We start from the raw sequence: 21,470 nt of genomic DNA, 5'->3' as shown, positions 1-21,470 counted from the left end.
GTCACAATTATGATGATTTTCTCTAGGATATTTTATTATTGGATAGTTATGCAGAAAAGAGTGCATATCTTTTTTCCAATAAAAGGAAGAAGTTTGAAAGTAATCAGATTGAACTTATAGAAAGACCTTAGAGTCGAACAGTAGCCATGAATAACCACCAAGCGGAGCAAGCGATCTCCTATTACTCTTACTCTTTACCCTCATTTAACCACCATGAATAACCACAATTAAAATATATATCTCTCGTTTCTCTTACTCTTTACCCTTTTTTAATAGAAGAATGGACTGATTTCAGATGGAAGGATCTATTATTGAGACGGAATCAGACGTTGGGAACTAAATAACTAACATATAAGAATACAATAACGAGATAATTAATTTTGTAAAACCTCAGTGATGAAATAATTATTTTTCCTTTATTAATTTAGTTTGAACTCAAATTTACAAGAGTTTGAATTTGTAGATATCTTCTAAAATATTATCACCACGTTTTAGACTCAAGAGGTTGAATGAGACTAGATTTTAAGGCTTTTTGGTAGATGAAGCTCAAAGGAATACCTAAGAAGTTTCTTTGTCCATTAACATTTTCCATTTGAGTACTACCACTTTTCAAGGAGAGAGATGGTTTAATAGGTGGAGGTAGAGGGATATAGTTCCTAGTACTTACCAGATTTATAGCAAGTGGTCTCTTGTGGTTTTGAAGAGTAATAGGACGAGTTGGATTGCCCCTATCCTTCAAGGAGATGGATGGGTCAATTGGTGGTCAAATCAACTTCCAATTTCTTGTCGAATTAGAAACAGAAAGTTCTTTGCAACCATAGGTGGTAGGTGGTGGAACTCAACTACCTCCATTCTTGAGAAAGAAAGATGGGCTAATGAACTTATATAGAACACTCAAGAAGAGTGGAGGAGGTGGGAAGAGAGCTAGAAAGCCAAAAGAATATTTTAACTATGACCAACTGTAGAATATACTTTGTAATAAGCAAAGAGAGAACTGTAAGAGGGAATTGTGAATTTTGGAGTGGGATTTCAGCATTTTGGCCACCCATCCTTGGGCAGTTGACCTCCCATGACCACCAGTCATGGCCGATTGACCATTAGCAGCGATTGACTGGCTTAGGGGGTAGTTTTGCATTAAAACTTTGATTTTATTCGTGTTTCATAACACAAATCAACCTTGATCTTGGCTTATAATATACCGTTGGAAAGATATGGATGTCTAGTTTTTAATACAATTTGAATCACTAAAACATTCTATTTGTATCTCTAGTTATGATCAAAATGGTGGACAAAGGTCATTCTAAGTAGTTTTGATCTACACTGATTTGCAATGATTTTGTGCTTGGTTCATGGCCCATTTCAACTTGAATTTTAGCGTGCCATATACTATTAGAAAGCTATTTCTGTATAGTTTCTAATGGTATAAATATCATACCAATATTCAATCTAGGAAAAGAGTTATGACCAAAAGAGTGGGCAAAGGTCACCTTTGACATTCTAGGTTAACATTCGATCCTTGATCGATTCGCTTCCGGTTTAAACCACACCTTTTATAACTGATTTTCCTATTCACAAGATGAAAGCTTTCAAATCCACTCCTTTCTCTCTAATGGAGGTTCATTCTACTATGAATAATATGTTAGTGCAATAACAACAATTCTTTCGGGCTCAACAGCAACAGTGCATCCGTCCATGCCAGCTCTAGCCTCACAACCACACTAGCAGGCTCTAACCCCAATTGATCTGAGGGCAGCTAATGAAATTGTTTATAATAGATTCATTAGGTATAAGCTGCTTAAATTCATAAAGATCAAGGACGCTTATTCCTTCTTAGATAGAATCAGAGAGTTTTGTGTTGAGCGGGGCTGTAATGATGATGAAACTATTGTATTTGTGGGATGCTCATTCCTACTTAGCTAGAATCAGAGAGTTTTGTGTTGAGCTGGGTTGTGATGATGGTAGAACTATTGTATTTGTGAGACATTGGATGGAGCATACAATTGAGATTTGGTTCAAAGACTATATTCAGCCTTCTATCACCAGGATGTCTTGCAATAGTTTCGATTTTTTTCATGAACCAATTTGTACCAAAAGGAACCAGGAGAGCCAGGATGAGAGAGTTTGAGTCACTAGCTTGAGGGATTTATCTATTGATGAGTATGTCACCAAATTTACAGAATTGAGTAGATACGCTCTAGGACTATATGAGGGTACTAAGATACTAGATTCATTAGTGGGTTGCATCCAATATATAGTACTCCATCCGCCCCAAAATATTTGTCCATATTTCTATTTTTAGATGTCCCAAATATTTGTCCAATTACTTAAAAAATATTTACTTTTCCTTTTATGCCCCTCTTTATAATTAGTTTTAAATTCTAGGAATAACCATTTTATTTTGAAGGAGGACAATTTTAGAAAAGTAGAGATATTTTGTATGATGTGGTACTCTAATTATTATTTTTCTTAAACTTTGTGTAAAAGTCAATATGACAAATATTTTTGGGGACAAAGGGAATACTTTATTTTAGCAAAAAGAATAGGATTTTAGTGTTGTAATTGATTCAGTCAGGCAAATGGAGCCTAAATACATTTTGATGGGGTGATTTCAGGCAAAAAAGGAAACAAGATTGTAGCTCCATCTAGGAGTTGTAATGTAGCAGGGATGAGCGAATCATTTGCTATGAGTACAAAGCTTCTGGGCTCTCAGTTCCAAGGGAAAGGAAGTCTTGGTGGGAAGAAAGATAAGAAGAAATTTGGATAGAGAAAGGGTATTCATATAGGCAGTTCTAGCAGGGGGTACAGTTTTAATTTTAGCAGTGACAGATTTACTGGGACAACCTGTCACAGATATGGAAAAGTTCACAGGAGGCATATAATTAGTTTATTTCTCTGAATTATAAAAATGCTCAAGTCTTCAAAGTGATTAAATTGATTTCAAAATTTTAATAGGGACAGAAAGTTTTGTTAAAAAAATATTTAAATAAATAAAATTTGCCAATAGAAAAAATATTCAACATTTTTTATGTAGAAAATATTTTTTTGAAAATTAAGATGACGAAGGATTTTGCATTTAATATGTAATAAATAAATGGTTAGAAATATTTTTAATGAACTTTTTTTTAATATATGAAAGTTTAATGAATTAGAATAATATTGTGAGCTATATGATAGAGGTAGCCTTTCCTTTTAAATAATATTCACTAAATTAATTATAAATTTTATGATAAAAAGGATAGAAATTCAATATCTCACTTCACATAATTTTTTACAAAACGTAGAAAGACCGATCAGACTAAAGATTGACAATAAAAATCATTGGGTAAAATTAAATATAAATAATTGCACAAATATCAAATGTCTCATTTATTATTTTACCTAATGAATAATTTTTAAACAATAATAGCGACTATTTATTCTCTTACTCCATCGTAATTTTGACCCATCAAAAAGCATGAAACTGACCAAAATTTAAATTTTATTTGAAAATGAATTAATACACGAGGAAATTTGTACTGACTACTGTCATCAAGTGGAACAAGTGGAGGGCCAAAATGGGAAATGGACAAAGATGAAATGATAAAAGCAAAAAAGTCCCTCTCTGATTCTCTTCCTTTACGTGTCCAACCAATCTCAAAACCCTTTCTTTCTTTTTAACCACTACGTCTGTGAGACGGTTTTGTTGACTTCGTTCTTGACCGCCATTTTGCGTACATAATTCCAAAATCAGTAGAATAAATTCTCTCATTTTCTATTTCTCTTTCTCTCCTTGTTCCTATCTCTGTATGTATGAATGGGTTTTGGCTGCATCTATCGGAACGTTCAACAGCCATACATTCACATTCGACAAGCATGACTCCGGGAAATCCAAGCTAAACAACCACATATATATATATATATATATAGATTAATTTAATAATTTCAATAATTCAATTATTGATTGATTATTTCATATCACTAGTTAATTTGATATTTGCATGGCATATATCTGGTGAAGTTTTAAACACGTAATATTTTCATATAAATTTTAAATATAGAAATATTTTTAATTTCATTATAATTAGATATCATCTAATTACTATAATAAAGTAATATAAAGCTCAGTTTATAAATTCACCCTTATGTTTTTTATGAAACACTCAACTTTTATTTTGACCTATTGAATATTTCAATTTATAAAATTTCACATATTAAACACTTTGATCAACTCACTTCAATTTGTAAAATCAGATTGATTAAACACTAATTTGACAGTTAAAAAAGTGAAAAAATTATTATTATAAAAGTTATTTAACCTCGATTCAGATCAATATTTTGAAATAAAAAATAAAAACCTTAAATAATGTTATTTTTAGTGTGGAGAGGTTTAAAATTATTATGAAATCATAAAAGTCGTGTCAAAATTTAAAGTGTCATAAGGTCTTTTTATTAAAATTCAAAGGTTAAATTATATATTCTACTTACAATATAATTATCATATGCTTATGATATTTAAGAGTTAAGAATAAGGATATTTAACTATTTAAGTTTAAGAATCTATATCCAATATATACATGCGATTATAAACTATCATTTATTGATGACATTTATTACATATATAAAAGATGTTATAGTCACTAACTAAAAAATCTAAAACAAGAAATAATAATATAAATTGATTTCTACGAAGAGTACCCATATATACTAAAAGATACATTTAAAAAGTTTACCCAAAAAATTCATGTTATTGAATGTAATTGATTATAATGTATTTTCACTCTAGAATTAAATATAAAGCAACGATGTATGATTGTCATTTATTTTATTCTAAAGCTTTGTTCGACAAAATTAATTATTAACTTTTTAAAACTAATTATTAATGTAGATGCCATGCTAATCTGTCATTGAACATTAGATTAGTTAAAATATTAAAAGTTGTATTAAAAGGTTTGCCAAATATAGCCTGAATTTTTGAGCTATAATAAAATTAAATAGTGTATATATATATATATATATATATATATATATATAAATTGAAACCATACAAAATGATATATGCTTTATTCTTTTCAATATTTTTCCTATTTTTATTTTCTATTACTCTGTATTCACATACAACTGGAATTAACAAAATATTCAAATAAAAAAGAATCCCAAATCTATGCTTAATCACTGTCGTCCTACACTCCAATCCCCAATAAAGGTATATATATATATATATATATATATATATATATATATATATATATATATATATATATATATATATATATATATATATATATATATATATATAATGAGTCTTTCTCCATTCCAAAAAAAGAAAAAGGTCAAAAAAGAAAAGGAAGAAAAATAAAAAAATATATCCCCCCGACTCCCAAATAAAAAAAAAAAAAAAAAAAAAAAAAAGAAGAAGAAGAAGAAGAAAAAAGAAAAAAGAAAACAAAATCTCTATTCAATTCCCCTGAAAACTTGAATTGTTGAGTTTATTTTTGCCATTGCTATTGTTGTTGCTAGTAGTTGTTATATTGGAATTGGCATTACTGGTGGTTGTGAGGGTGGTGTTAGTATTATTAGTGATATTGTTTGGGTGAGCAACACCAATTATTGATGTAATTGCAGCTGCCAAAGCTGCAGTGAAGTTAGGATCAGCTGCTATGGCAGCAGTTGCTGCACTTACAGTGTCAGCCAATGAATTTCCCTGCCCTTGTCCCTGCTCCTGCATTGCTGCTGGAGATGATTGGTGTCCTAATTTATTATTACTGTTACTGTTATTACCTTCCATGTCTTGAGACATTTGCAACCCAGAAAATTTCGATTGGTTGTATAATGCTTGTCCAAATATCTGAGGCAACAAAGCTGCTGGGTTAGCTGCATTGGGATAATTTTGTTGTGGATTTGGGAATGGGACTTGAAATTGAGTTTGTTGCCTTTGAAATTGTAAAGGGTTTGGGTTTGGATTTTGTGTTAAATCTAATGTAACAGTAGGAAATGGAGCTGAAGCTGATATGGTTGCCATGCTAGATGAACATGGTAACAAAGTTCTTGTTAAGAAATTTGGGTTCATTAGTCCATCTGCACTTGACATTGATCCTGATAGTAACATTCTTGCCGCTGAAGATGTTGTTGATGCCATTGCCATTGCTGCTGGTGGCAATGGATGGTTGTGGTTCCCCTCATATGTTGTTATTAGGATAGTTCGATCTTCTGCACATCTTTGTACCTATACATGTTCGATGCCAAATATTAAGATTAATAAAAATTTCAACTTTGGTCGGGATGAGCGATTGAGACTCTTTTCCTTCAACCAAAAGTCTTAGATTTGAGTTGTTCGGGATTTGAGTTTTGGATATGGAAATTGGCACACCGAAGAGAGAGAAAAACAAGAAGTTACATATACCTGTTTTCTAACTGGGCAACCTGCAGCCATAGTGCACCGATAATAAGCTCGAGGACATGGATTCCCTTTAGCCATCTTCTGTCCATACTTTCGCCATTGACATCCATCAGTTATCTAATAGAAGAAACAAACAAAAAGAATTACTAAACAACAAGTAATATTAATTAAAATCCAAATCCAAATCAATCAAACAATCAATTATTAATATTACCATAGGAGCTTCGGATCGAGCTCGGACCGATACACGAGCCTTCCTGATTGTAGCTTCAGTTTGATCAACATTATTTTTTGATGAATTAAATCTGCCGACCTTATTAGAACCCCAATCTTGAGACCCTTGATCTGGACTTTCTTCTCTTCCGATCGTACCCTTTTTCTCTTGATCAAACACCATTCCATCTTCATTACTTCTATTCTCTACATTATTTGCCGGCGACCTTGACCGGTCACGACTTCTTCCTTCCGATGAAGATAAAGAAAGCTCATCAGTATCACCGCCGCCGCCGCCTCCGCCGCCACCAGTTGCAGCAGCGGCCAAACCGAGATCCATAAACTGTCTGGGAACAACCTTTGCTCCATTTCCGGCGTGTTTCTTATTTCCAACTTTTGTTTCTAAGGCATCTCCATCTTCATTATTATCTTCAACCTTTCGGTTTTGCATTATTGTAATTAAACGCATCTGTAACGCGTTGTAATTGTTGGTAACCTGATTTAACATGTCTCTTAATCTTAGATTCTCCATTTTTGTTCTCTCTAGCTCTGCTTGTAAAACTGCTAACTGCAAAAATTCAATATATACACCATAAAATTTAAAAAAAAAAAAAAAGTATTATTGACAGTTTTTAAATATAAAAAAAGGAAAAATAATTTATTACCTCATTTTTACTTCTTTTTTCATCCATATTTGATGAAATTCCATCGTCTACCATTGATTGATCACTGCTAGTATTAGTAATGTGAAGATTCAAACCAGTCTGCATACAAAAACCAAAAAAAAAAAAAAATCAAAAAAAATTTAAAATTTTAAAATTAAAATTTGAAATTGGTAATTAACTTACGTTAACGTCGAAATCCAATCTGGTAGGACTTTTAGGATGATGAGAAGTGATGTTCGTCGGTTTAACATCGTCTTTCTCAGCAAAGAAGTCCATTTCATCGATAACCGTCCGTTTTTCATCAGACGGTAAAGAAGCATGATGATTATGATGATGATGATCATCGTTAGCATCATGGTTAAGATTGACAGGAAATTGAATAGTAGTAGTAGTTGTAGAAGAAGCAGGAACAGTTGCTGCAGTAGAAGAATCCATGAAAGTAAGTTTTGTGTTGTTATTAGAATTGAAGATTTGTTGATCAGGAAAAGAATTGAGCACTGTTGGGTTGTGTATGAAGAAACCAGAAGTGATTAGATCTGAATCAATGAAGAGTCCACTTCTTCCTTTGGCCATAAATCAAGAAAAAGAGGAGAGAGAAGAGAGAGAAGTTAGGGTGTGTAAGTCTTTAAACGGTGCAATGGACTCGGCAATAAAAAGGGAGGATGAGACCTAAGAAGAGAAGACCGAACACTAGTACTAAATAGTGGTGGTGTGTGGCTTATGTGTTATCAAGTAAATAATTAATTAAATAATAATAATAATAATAAAATAATAGGAAGGAGTATATGTTTGTATAAGGACTATTTTACCTTAAGAAAATTTAGGGACTAGTACTACTATTGTACCTTTTCTTTTCAATTTCTTTTCAGTTTTCTTTATATACTCTTTTAACTCTTTTAGTCCTTCTTATGGAATAAGTCAATTTTACATTTTTTTTTTGGTAGTGCACCATTTTTATATATTTTATTAAGTAATTTAATAAAATTATATTTTATAAATGAATGCAGCGGCTTTAATCTATTTATATAAAAGCGGTTATATAATTATGTTATGAAAGTTTAAATAAATGACATTGTAAAAATTTATTGATCCAGCGGTACATCTCATATAATATACAGTAAATTTTAATTTTTATATTGAATATTTTAATTTTAATTGAATTTGGTAAACAATAAAACTATGGTACTACTAAAATATTTTGGTTTAATGAATACAATAAATTTTTTATTGTGTATAAAAATATATATAAACTACTTAACAAGCCATTATATAAATAATACTCTAGTGTTGAATTTGAAGAAGGAAAAGTAATAAGAGGGTCCAACATGAAAATAGTTTGAACTTAATAAAATTTGTTGTTTGGAGATCCCAATTTCTCATTTCTTTCCTGATTTGATTGGTCAAAATAACGAGCGGTGATTATAAATGAAATATATAAAAGTAGGATAAGGGCTTTCCCTCTGGATCTTCTCTCTCTGGTGGAGCCGTGAGGCTATAGTCAGTGTAGAAACTAGAAAGAGAGAAAGAGAGAGAGAGGGAGATGTAGCGGTGGGGCCCAAGTGAAGGAAAATAGTTTGATTTTGTTTTGTCAAAATGTGGGACCAAACCGGAGATGGACGCGTTCCATCCAAAGATTCACCGCCCCGATTAGCCCGCCGCTCCTAGCTCTATGAAAAAGGGTTGCCTCAGTCAACCGATTCCGATAAGATGAGGCCCACATTTTCTTTATAAAAATAAAAATGTATTAATATATATTTTTGTGGGCCAGACGTCCGTGTTATGAGCCTACGATCCTAACAAGTTTTTTTTGTACTTTTTGACACGTAATCCAGCTCTCTCCCGGGTTCGAACCGACTTAATAGGGTTGACCCGTCGGCTCGTGTGGACCGAATCCCTTGGCTTTTGTGGTAAACTGTCTAGAGTTTCATGACTTGACTTTAACTGGATTTAATATTATTTCGTTTTTCTTGCTCTTTTCTATTTTTGATTTTTTTAAGGACAACCTTAGGCTTTAGCGTGTCATCTCATCGGTCGTGGATCGCATTATAAATTTATAATTTACATATCCATTTTTTAATCCATAAAAACAATTAGATATAAGTGTTACAGTATATTCATATACAGATGAAAAAGTGATATAATTTTAGTCCAAGCTTTAAATTGAATCTATAGGCATATTAAGTAGTATTTTATCACATTTCAAATTTTACATTTCTTAAAAAATTATTAAATTTATTTATAATAAATTATTGAGTAAATTAATTATATTATTTTTAATTTAATACTAATTTTCTAAGAAAATTATTGAATTAAAATAATAATTATTGGTCACATGCAAAGAGTAAATATGAAAAAAAAATTTATTATTTCTTGAAACCACATATATGATAAGTATTTTGAAATAAACTATTTTTTCAAATATAATAAATATTATGGAACCGAGGTAATATCTTCTCGCTCAAAATTGAGAAAAGTTAGAATTTTTTGAAAAATTGGGAGATTTAGTTTTTTTTATTCATAACTTATTCGGCATTTAGTTTAATGAAATAAATTTATTTATACTAATTATTTGAATTTAGAAATCAAATTTTATTGAATGAAATAGTTTCTTTCCATAGTCTTTTAGCGAGTTATTTTTATTTATTAAACAAATAAAATCATCCTAATAATTATAAAATACACCATATATTAATTTTTAATCATTAAACAATCAATTCTTAATATTTATTATTAATCAATCAGCTCAATAAACTATTCATCCTTCAAAAAATTAAGTCCGAATAAATTAACTGTCCCTTACCAGTTATATTTTTAAATCATTAGAAATGGAACTAAAATGTTATGTAATTTCTTTTTTTACTTGTACTGTTTCAGGTATTATCAATCAAGTTTGTCAGTTACAGAGTATTTGGTTACTGAAATTTCGGAGAAAAATTAAAAAATAAATGTTTATTTGATATAAAAATTATATTTCGATGTGGGGATTCTCTCTATTTTTTACGTACATAAAAAAAAAAAAAATCCTCCATCTGAAGAAATGATAAAATTAAATTTATATAAAAAATAAGATATTAAAAAATATAATAACACTAATACCCTAAAAAAATTTTTATTTTCCATACAACATAATAATTCAATATTTTTAAAATTACTTTTCTAGATATTTACTTTACTAAAAAGCGATTTTGCTTGAAAATGCTGAATTCTGCTAATGTAATGTTTCAAGAAATTTATGAGCATTTATACATTTGATAATTAATTTTGAATTAATTTATGGGGCTAACTCCGTTAGTATATATAATTTTGAATATTATCCCATGTAAAATGACACAATAATGTGTGAAATAAATAAATTAATTAAAAAGAAAGTGGTGGAGTAGGGCGCAGCAATATTTGAAGAGCGAGTCAAAAAGAGAGATAGAGTCTTCTCTGCTCTAAAGTATTATTTAAGATAAACCAAACAGTCCCTAGCCACCACAAGGCACCAGCTAGCTTCTTCTATTGATAAGACTAATAGTTCCTTTGTATTCTATTCTAGACGTGAGTCACGTGAATTATATGATGGACGATGGATCACTGCCTAACCCAAAATAAAGAAACAAATATTATAACCTCTTATCTTTTACTAGGACTTTCGAAAAGGTCCTTGCTCTCATTAATGTTCGTTCGGTTCTGCTGAATTCCTGTAAACATCTAGCTGGAATTAATTTACATATAAAGGTTTGCACGACTAGGCCATTGTCTATATGATTTGACAATAGATTTGGATGCGAATTTCCTCTTTTAATACTAAAAAAAAATTCACATATAAAGATTTAGAATAAAATTACTATGATGGTTTTCTATTTTTCTCTTTTGAAAAATAAGGTTCTGACCTATAACATTAATTACAAATTTGTATGACTTATTCTCAAAGATTTCAAAGATTGGCTTTTTTTAATTTAAAATTTTATTAATAAACCTAAAAAAGAATTAAGAAACTAGATTCCAACTCTCCTTAATCAATCCTTTACGAAGAAAATTTTGAATTATTTAAGATTTAAAATATTATTCTCAAAGAATTCGGTTGTTATTTTTGAGTATTATGACAGAAGATTCAAATCTGATTCTATTGTCAAGCTATATATGTACTTATCATTAAGTTATGTTTTGATATGCTGGAGTTATTTTTTAAATGACTTGGTCTTTTTAATAAAAAAATATTTTGCATTCTATGATTTTTCAGAACTATAAATATAAGAATCTGAAAAATATTTTAAATAAGTTATTTTTTTGAAAACAGCTAGAGTTTAATAATAAAAATTGACTAACTATAAGTGAATTTTTTTAATTATTTTTATTTGATTAATTTCCTGTGCTGTACTGGTTTCCTTTAACTTTTACTAATGGCAAATGCAAACACGCACTCTCTCTCTCTCTCTCTCTCTCTCTCTCTCTCTCTCTCTCTCTCTCTCTCTCTCTCTCTCTCTCTCTCTCTCTCTCTCTCTCTATATATATATATATATATATATATATATATGAATTTGTTTAAATATATAAAATATACAGGATCTATTCGGTAAAATTAGCTGTTAACTATTTTAGTCGAGTTTAATGTTAACTGTTTGAATCAAAAACTAAATGTTATATGAATTAGCTTTTTGGCTCTGTAAGCAGCGCATCTGAGAGAGGCTTTAGAATTTTGACTGCGTTAAAACACTATTTTGATGTATCACATCGTTAAGTGAGATAGTTTATAAAACAGTTTTCTGTAAATAACATAGCGTTTGGTGAAATTATCCCGCCTAAGAGTTTCACTTTTTTTTATTGAAAATTTATTGATAGTCATGTCCGTAATTTAAAACTGTTTTTATTATTTCAATTGCCGCGTGAATTCTTTCCTCAGTTAGTTAGATATCAAGAAGTAATTAAATTGTTTGAAACCTTGTTACTATAATACTGCATTCATACCTCCTTTTATATAGCTCGAGTATACACTACATTTTTTTGATAAAAAATAATAATTTTTCAATAACCGTATTTCACACATTCTAATTTAATAAATAAAATATTTGAGGAAGTGAGATTGTTGAGTAATTAAACTTGGGAGTTTGAAAAACATTAATACATGATAATAAAAAATATAGCATGAAGACATAATTTGTTTGGCTTAGATGTCCGTTGAACTTACAACTTAATAATATTATATGACCAACTGCTTTGAGTGCTGCCTTAAACAAAAGATGCCTTTCACACATTTAATTATCATGTTACAAATATGGGACCAACGTGTGTAGTGCACATCTAATCCTCAAGTTAAGCCATAGTTTTCAACAACGTTTAGACAGCTTCAATTTTTATTTCCTTTATCTTTTTCGTGTTGTACAAGCTCACCACTTTCACAAATATAGAAATTGGGATTTCTTAAAGAAATAAATGTGATTGATTTAAAATATTATCATCAAAACTTTATTAATATAGCTCCGGTCTAAGCGTGAATTAATTTTATTTCCATAAACCTAAAAAGAAAGAAAGAAAGATTTTCATTGAACCGAACTTTATATCCAAAGTCATGGATTTAAATACATTTAACTTTAATAATTTGTTTTTCGGATTGATCCGTTGAATCAGACGGGGTTTAATATCTATGCAAATAATCCAATTCAGTTTTGTCAAAGTTCAAACATATTTTTTGAATATTCACTTTAATGACCCATAAATAAAGTATATTTACCTTTAGAATTTATAAATGAAATGTGATGTGATTTCAAAAAAGCACTAGTTGTAAGTTTTTCTTGGCGTAGAACGATGGATCTTTCTCTTGCTGTAGAAATATAAATTTTGAATGAGAGAACTATATTTTGAAATGATTATGGAACACTCGGTTATAATTATATTGAAAAAATTAAAAATATATCCTTAAATCATTTATTTAGTCTACCAGAAATGAATAATCCTATCTGCATAAGTGAACAAATAAATAGACCTAATATAAGAATTGGCTAAGTATATTTACTTCTCATTTTATTAATAATTTTTAAGAATAAGATTATATGTAAAATTGGATTTAGAGTGTAAAATAAGTTAATTGTTTATAACACTAATAACTTAACTAGAGGTCACCTTAAAGAAAATACTTGCATTATTTATTTACAAGTCAATCAAATAAAAAAATAAATATAATAAATAACTGTTATCAGTTGTATTTTAATTAATCTACCCATATTTTACAGAAAACATAGAAAGAAAAAAATTTTGAGTTCGAATTATTTTACTATAAAAATTATCACAATTCTGTCAAAGTTACGAATAAAAAAAAAAGTAATGAAATAATCCAACCCAATTCTGTCAAAGTTCAAACATGTTTCTTTGAAGATTCACTTTGATGACCGACAAATCGAGTATGCCTTTAGAATTTATAAATGAAAATGTGATTAAAAAAAACAATAACTGTACATTTTTCTAGGTGTAGATGATGAAATTATTATTTTGGTCAATAGAAATTTAAGAAACAAAAACCCATAATTCATTGTCAACCTAACTACAATCATGTCTCTCATGTTTCCCCAAAGTTGTCCTTGGAAATTGATTGTTCAGCCATACCTATCCACAAATACTTAATATTACTTCTGTTTTATAATGCTTATCATATTTACAATTTTACGTTCCATAAGAAAATTATTAAATTTGTCTATATTATAAAAAATTATTGAGTGAATTGATTATATTGTCTTTAATTTAATATATCCAAACACCAAGTTAAATTTTAGATTTTTCAATTCTCATGTTTTGTACAATTATAGTGGTGGAGATATTTTGAGAATATAAATACAAAGGGTAAACTTGAAAAAAAAAATTTATTACTTCTTGACACCACATATGTGATAAGCATTTTAGGACAAACTACTTTTTCAAATGTGATAAATATTATGGAACAGAGGTAGTACTAATATCTTGTATATATACACGTAAATTCACATTTAGAGGAATAAATAAAATATGTTTTGATACAAGTGAAGGTAAAAAATCAAGAATTAGATTAGATTAGAGAGTAAGAGATTATAGATTGTATATATTTTTGTGTTTATTGTCCAAGAATTTAAGGGAATGATAACATATAACAGCTCTAGTCCCAGCAGTGGTTAAAGAAATGAGTATTGAGTGCGAATTTTGAGTTTTAAATGTGTAATTAATGCTAATTTTTTACCGAGCTTTACATATTTCGAAACAACTGAGAAACGCTTGGTTCTTTTATCAATAATTAATCTATCATTTTACAGTGGGTAATTTTATTTTTATTTAGTATGAAAATGATAAACTTTTAACCCATTTTTAATCAAGTTAATTAAAGCAAATTAAACGTAAAAAACAAATTAAGAGCAAGATTGATAATTTAAATAGGGCAAACCTATAAAATTTAATTAGTGAAAGTAAATTCTGATTTAGCGAAATTTTTGAAAGAGACTCTACTAATTTTGTGGGAAAAAATAACTTAGAAGCCTGTCTATTTAAATAAAGGGACAGTATAATTATTTCTTTGGGAATTGTGGGTGTCAAAATACACATGCTTTAGCTACAATAAATTTGTTATATTTAAAATTTGACGTTAATTAAGAAATTTGTTAAATTTGTCTAAATATAATAAACTATTGAATAAATTGACAATATTTTTTATGTCCCAAAATATAAGTCATTTAGGGTTATTGCACAAGGATTAAGGAAGCAATTAATTCTCCTAGATTATAACAAACTAAATGGTAATTTGACCAAATTATCATTTATCTCAAAACTAATAGTTATTTATGAAAATATTTATTGTAACTAATCTAAACAAGGATAACATTAAAAAAATAACATTTATTACTCCTTAAAATACTCAAAACAACTTATATTTTGGGACAAAATAATTACCCAAAAATGACTTATATTTTGGGACAGAGAGAGCATTACCATTAATTTAATACTAATTCTCTAAGAAAATCATTAAATTAAAGTAATAATTATTTGTTATATACAAAGGATAAATATGAAAAAAAAATATTTATTACTTCTTGAAACCACAAATGTGACAAGTATTTTAAACAAATTATTTTCTCAAATATGATAAGTATTATAGAATGGAGGTAGTACTCCCTCTGTCCCACTCTAATAGCATCGTTTGCTCTTTTCATAAGGATTAAGTAAATTATTGGAATTCATTAATATTCTAAAAATATATGGTGGAATGTTTAAATTGTCCTTCTTAAACATATATATAAAAATAAATTACACCTGATAAATATAGATAAAATTAAAAAAAAATTAATATAGTCTGAAAATCTTAAATGACCACTTAAAGTGGAATAAGATAAAATGCATATTTATTGCTGTTAAATGAATATGAGGAAGTAGTATTATTTTGTATACATATTAGCTTTGTGTCTGATGTGCTGAAGTGTAATATTTTCCTATTTTCCATATTAGTATTCATGTCATTTTCCATTAAAAAATCCCTTTTATTTTTTTTCATTTATTTTGATTTATTCTCATTTCACTATTAATAAATAAATAATAAAAAGCGTGTTGAATCATAAAAAAAGAGTCTCAATTTCGATATTTTTGGAAAATTTAATGAATATTTTTAATTTTATCAATTACTACCTCAAATTTATTTATTTTTTTTATTAATTACGGTCTCCATTAAAAGTGTGTTAGTTTATTGCTTATTCCGCTATTAATTGACCCCATAATACGCATACGCCGGTTCACATCCACGTGGCCATTCTTTCATCATTTATCTCTACTTTTAGAATCTTTAATAAGTTATAATATTACATTATTGAGATAATTTCATTCCCAAACCACCGACGGTTGAAAAAAATTGCTACGATTTTACAATTAACAAAGTCTTGATAGACCTTCAGTGAGCAACTCACACCATCAACAACACTAAGATCCACCAAATAGGTTTCTTTGCTTTTAAAATTACATCACTCGGCCTCACTCAATCGGACTCCAGATGGAGTCCAAAATTGATAATAAAAAAATAAGTACAAAATAGTGATCGATAAAATTAAAAATACTCACCAAATTTGTAAAAAGCTCAAACTTTTTTTTAATAATTAAACCACATTTAAATTAAAGATGATAATGAATCAAGTCAAACCGATTCAAGTTAAAGACAAATCAAATTATATATTAAATTTCATCTTTAAAAAGAATTTCGAATCAAATTAAAGTAAATTTTATGAATTTCAGATTTAATCAGACTATATCTTTTATTAATATATAATTTTATTTTAAATCAAACATAATATACAAATACGATAAATAATTTATTAAAAAAGATTTAATACCTAATTAACTAGTAATTAATTATTAGTAGAAGGGTAGCTAGCTTATTAAGTGATGTGCCGCGTCATATCACCTACTACGAAGAGAGTGGATATGTGTCTTTAATTTTATCTATTGACATCTCTTATAGCACTTTAATGACACCATTGAAATTCAAAGAAACCCTCTCTTCGTTTGAAAGGGGACGGTTTGAATTATATAATAAAATAAAATATTAGTTATTTCAATTTTCAATGGGGAGTGAAACTTTGAATTTCAAACCATTTACTTTATGAAAATTATTGAACTTATAATATATATATATATATATATATATATATATATATCACATTTAATTGATGTATTTTCAAGTATAACATTAGGTGGTTTAATTATATTAAATTAGAATTGTAATTCTCTCATTGTTCTCTTCTTGATCTAAAACTTTTCTCATAAGATTTTGTTAAATAAATTAATGGCACCATTTGCTCTCAAATAGTTTTGCCATCATCACTAACTTCAATGAACTTCTTCATTTTAATTACCAAATCTTTTTCTTTTAAAGAAAATATTATTGTTTACCAAGAGAAAATTATAATTTATGATGTCCTTCTATTTGAAGGTCTGAAGTTTGAAATATGTAATCCTTTATTTGAATATCATCTCATCTCAGTTCCGAATGGGAATATGCGATTTTGTTTTCTTAAAGAAAAAAATATACGTCCATTATTAGAATGTAGCATAACTTGTAATACCGCACAGAAAAAAACAAAAATAAAAAATAATAAAAAAAAAAAGATGGGAAAGAGAGAATAAATTAATTTTACTTATGGACCCACATTTTTATCACTAATTCCCAAGAAGATTTGGATCTGAACTCTAAGAATCATTAATTATAATAATTAAGAAGAGAGTTTGGAAGGAATGCTACTAATAAATTTGCATTTTGAATCTTCGTTAATATAAAATATAAAAGGAACCGTTATCTCCGTTGCATAGTATTTTTCATATTTGAAAAAAAAAAATTTCAAAATACTTACTCCATTCGTTCCAGAAAAATAATTCACTTTCTATTTTCACACAGAATAAAAAAATATTATTAAAGGATAATTTACTCATATAACTTTCTTATTATACCCATCTTAAATAATACATGAGTAATTATTATATTGGAAAAATAACTAAGAATTAATGATGGTTATTGAAAATAAGTAAATTTAATAAGAATATAATAGACAATTCAAGAATTAACTATAATGAAAAAAATGAAGATGGACTATATTTTGGGACAAACCAATAAGGAAAGATAGACTATCATTTTGGGACAGATGGATTTTCACATTTGTGGTTTTAAAGAGTAATAAATCATTTTTTCCATGTTTATCCTTTGTATATGAGCAATAATTATTACTTCAATTTAATGATTTTTTTAGAGAATTGGTATTAAATTAAGGGTAATACAATCCATTTACTCAATAATTTATTGTAATTTAGATAAATTTAATAATTTTTTTAAAAGACGTGAAATTTCAAATGCGACAAGTGTTATAGAATAGAGATAATAGTATAAAAATATCTCAAAGTTGACTACTCTTATTATTAATTATAATGTGGATGAATATATTATGTATGTATTTTTTGATTTTTCTTTTTTTTTTGTCACACTAAACTCTTAAAGAGTTGTGACAACTATTTTCAATTCCAATAAATAAATAAATGAAGTGATTGATAAATTAAGAGTATATATATATTTCAAGCATGTATCCTACTTATTGAATTCACTTTTTGTGATAATTTGTAACTCATCTATTGAAAAGTAAAATTAGCTTTACCCGAAGTGGCAAAAAAAAAAAAAAGAAATTCAAGAGTTATAAAATTAAAAAAAAATGAAATTTAGTGGCTCATTAGGTGTCATAAGATTTCTCTTTTTTTTTTTTTTTTTTTTTTTTTTTTTTTTTTTTTGTAAATTTAGGAGATTAAATTATGTATTTGACGAAAAATCAAGTGAGAAAGAAATCCAGTTCACATGTACCTACCAGCCTATGATTTCAAGGAACTCATCAAACATGTGGCAAACTATACTCTTGTATTCTAGCTGCTTCTAGCACAAGAAAAACATGCAAAATTATTGTAATTATAATAAATTATGTATATCTATGGACTATTTTTCTTTTTTTATTACATAAAAGATATTTCTAATGCACCGATTTAGAATCAAATCCTACTTTATCAATTTTTTTTTACCCAGGTTCTGAACTTATTTAGCAGGATAAAAAAAGTCAGATTTGAACTTATATAAAATTATTAAAAAGATCTCATTTCACTTTTTAGGTCAGTTTAACTCCTAAATTTATTTAAAATGATTAAAAAAAATCATATTTGACATTTTGAGTCAATTTAACCTTTAATTCTTCGTTGTACTTACAATGTGAAAATCATTATATAGATATTAAAATTATAGTTAGGATCGAGTTGACTAATTTATTAAAAAATTAATTAATTATAAAATATAGAAAAATAATATATGAACGTATTGTATCTCTCTTTACTTTGATTGAAGGTTTTGAGTTTATGAATATGTATTAATTTGAACATTTTAAAATCAGTCTCTATTACTAGGTTATCGCTTATGAAATCTATGCATTTTTCATGCTGAATAAATTAAGGTTATAATGCATGTTTATAAATTTATCATATTACAAGAAATGATATTATGAACTTTAAATTTATATTCATGAGAGTTAGGTAAGTTTGATCTGAAATAAAAAATCAATCATATTAAATTAAATCAATTATTAATTTATAAAAATCAAAATAAGTTTAAGGATTAAATTAGATTAAAAAGTGAAATCGGATATTTTTTAATTATTTTATATAAATTTAAGGGCTAAATTGATCCAAAATATCAAATCTAATTTTTTTTTATTCTACTAAATAAGTTTAGAAACCAAATTGAACTTTATTCCGGGATGACATGCTTTTGACCGAGCAAGTGTAATATTATCCTGTTGTTTGAAAAAATTGATATTTTTATTTGAATTTTTTAGTTTGGACTGAACTTAAAAAGCTAGAATGCAGTCCAAGGGATTGGTTAGGTTGTCTATTATATATATATATATAATACATAAATCCCAAAATTACGGCTTCACATTGCAACAGAAATGCTGCATTAAACATGCAGAAAAAAGGACTATGCTTACTCTGATTTAATTTTTAAAATAAAAATTTAAAAATATAATATGCGAAAACATAACTTTGAAGTTTGAAATCACATTCTTCAAATGAAAAAAGGAGTTTTGAACTTACAAGTTTAAGCCTAATTGGAGCTAAATTTATTTAAAAAAAATAGAAAAATACTTTTTTATTGAATAACTAACAAAGTTTGAATTTTTAATACATTTGCTTTCCCATTTATTATTACCAAATGTATTTTGTTTTTGAAAATTGTTACATCAGGTTATCTTCCAAAGAAGAGTAGCCCACTTGGTACCCCAGACAGGTTATCTTCCACAAGTTAAGTTTGCTAATAATAGAGTGAAACTGTATAAAAAGGCATTAATTGTGCGAAATAAAATTGTTATCTTAGCTTTTTTTTTTTTTTTTTTTTTTGTCCGTTGGATTTTCCAATTGAATTGATTGATTTAGAAATATATTAATTTTAATAATTTTGGTTGACTTTCATTATCTATCAATAAAAGCAAAATATTTTAGTTTGATTGCGTTGGATTTAGTTTATAATTTTAATATTTAATTATTTGGACAGAGCTAATTTGATTGGATCGGACTGAATGCTCATTTTTAAATTTATTGAAATTAAAGAAATTGGGTGGTCAAAGGAAAATTCAACTTCTTTTTTTTTTTATTTTGGGTACCAGGTCTAAAAATTAATAGGGAGTAAGAAATATTACGAAGAATTTTTATTAATTAATTTGTTGAGTTAAAGGAGAATACTCGTATTATATAATTTATAATATTATTATTTTGGCATCCAACCTCTTTTAAGGAATAAAAGAAAGAAAATAAAATAAAAGGCAAGATGCTTTTTGATCAAGATAAATAAAAAAGGTTTCCTTCTTTATGGGTTTTGTTGATATTTTTCAAAGATCATCAGTGTTACATTATTCAAACCGGATTTTATCATAGGATTTCTTACTTTCAGAAAAGGTCATCATGAACCAATTGTATTCTTCAAACTTGGAATATGAACACAGGTAGAATTGAAAATGAATGATTTAAAGTTTGTTGAGAAATTTCAGAAAACCTTGACCATAAAGATTTCAGGGAGAAGACATTTCTTACATGTAAAGAAGGTTCTAAATTATTGTCCTTTTTCAAGTTTGCTATCCATCAAAGACATGTAAGTAAATTTCCAAAAATTTTAGCCCCATGAATTTTCTATTTGGACTTGTTGAGTCAATAAGTCATCTCTTTACGACAAATTAAAAATCTGTCCATTGAATCTTTGGGTCCAAATAAGAAGTCGGTAGTTTTGTATTAGTTGGTATAAATCTTGGGTTGGGACTCTGATTTTGATTTAATGCCTTGTCTTTCCTTTTTGTAGAATTTTTTTTAAGGTAAAATTTAAATAAAAAAAAAAAAAAGTTGAAGGTTCAAATACAGTTAGATTATTAACGATTTTTACTCAGAAGACTGATTTCTTTCACTGGATCAAAAAAAAAAAAAAAACAGTGTATTTTTATATTTATATTTCTTATTTCTATAGAAATATCATTATATACTCAAATTACATTTTTTTTTTTATTAATGAATTGCTAAAAGTTTCTTAAAAAGATTATATGCACATAATGGAATGCATTTGATAGTCATATGATATATAAAAACCCTTGAAATAGTTAATTACTCAGTTTATTAACGTTGAGAATTTCTCTATAGAAAAATAATTCATAACAATATATTTTTAATAA

The 21,470-nt window shown here is 27.6% G+C and overlaps 1 protein-coding gene across 1 annotated transcript; it reads right to left on the bottom strand.

Annotated features, from left to right (window-relative positions):
• Positions 1-5,038: 5,038 nt before the first annotated feature.
• LOC105646363 (putative WRKY transcription factor 31) lies at positions 5,039-7,930 on the bottom strand. The gene is made up of 5 exons (XM_012232209.4): positions 7,438-7,930; positions 7,255-7,353; positions 6,591-7,157; positions 6,380-6,493; positions 5,039-6,202 (listed from the first exon to the last, which is right to left on the bottom strand). Exons 1-5 carry the CDS (start codon positions 7,825-7,827, stop codon positions 5,435-5,437), a joined length of 1,938 nt encoding a protein of 645 aa, XP_012087599.3. The 5' UTR covers positions 7,828-7,930; the 3' UTR covers positions 5,039-5,434.
• Positions 7,931-21,470: the final 13,540 nt, after the last annotated feature.

The sequence above is a fragment of the Jatropha curcas genome, chromosome 3 (assembly GCF_041381405.1).
Source record: "Jatropha curcas cultivar XTBG-Jc1 chromosome 3, XTBG_Jcur_1.0, whole genome shotgun sequence".
Classification (NCBI taxonomy): Eukaryota; Viridiplantae; Streptophyta; class Magnoliopsida; order Malpighiales; family Euphorbiaceae; genus Jatropha; species Jatropha curcas.
Note: the sequence above shows the minus strand (reverse complement) of the source record. Positions and strands in the feature narration are given on the sequence as shown.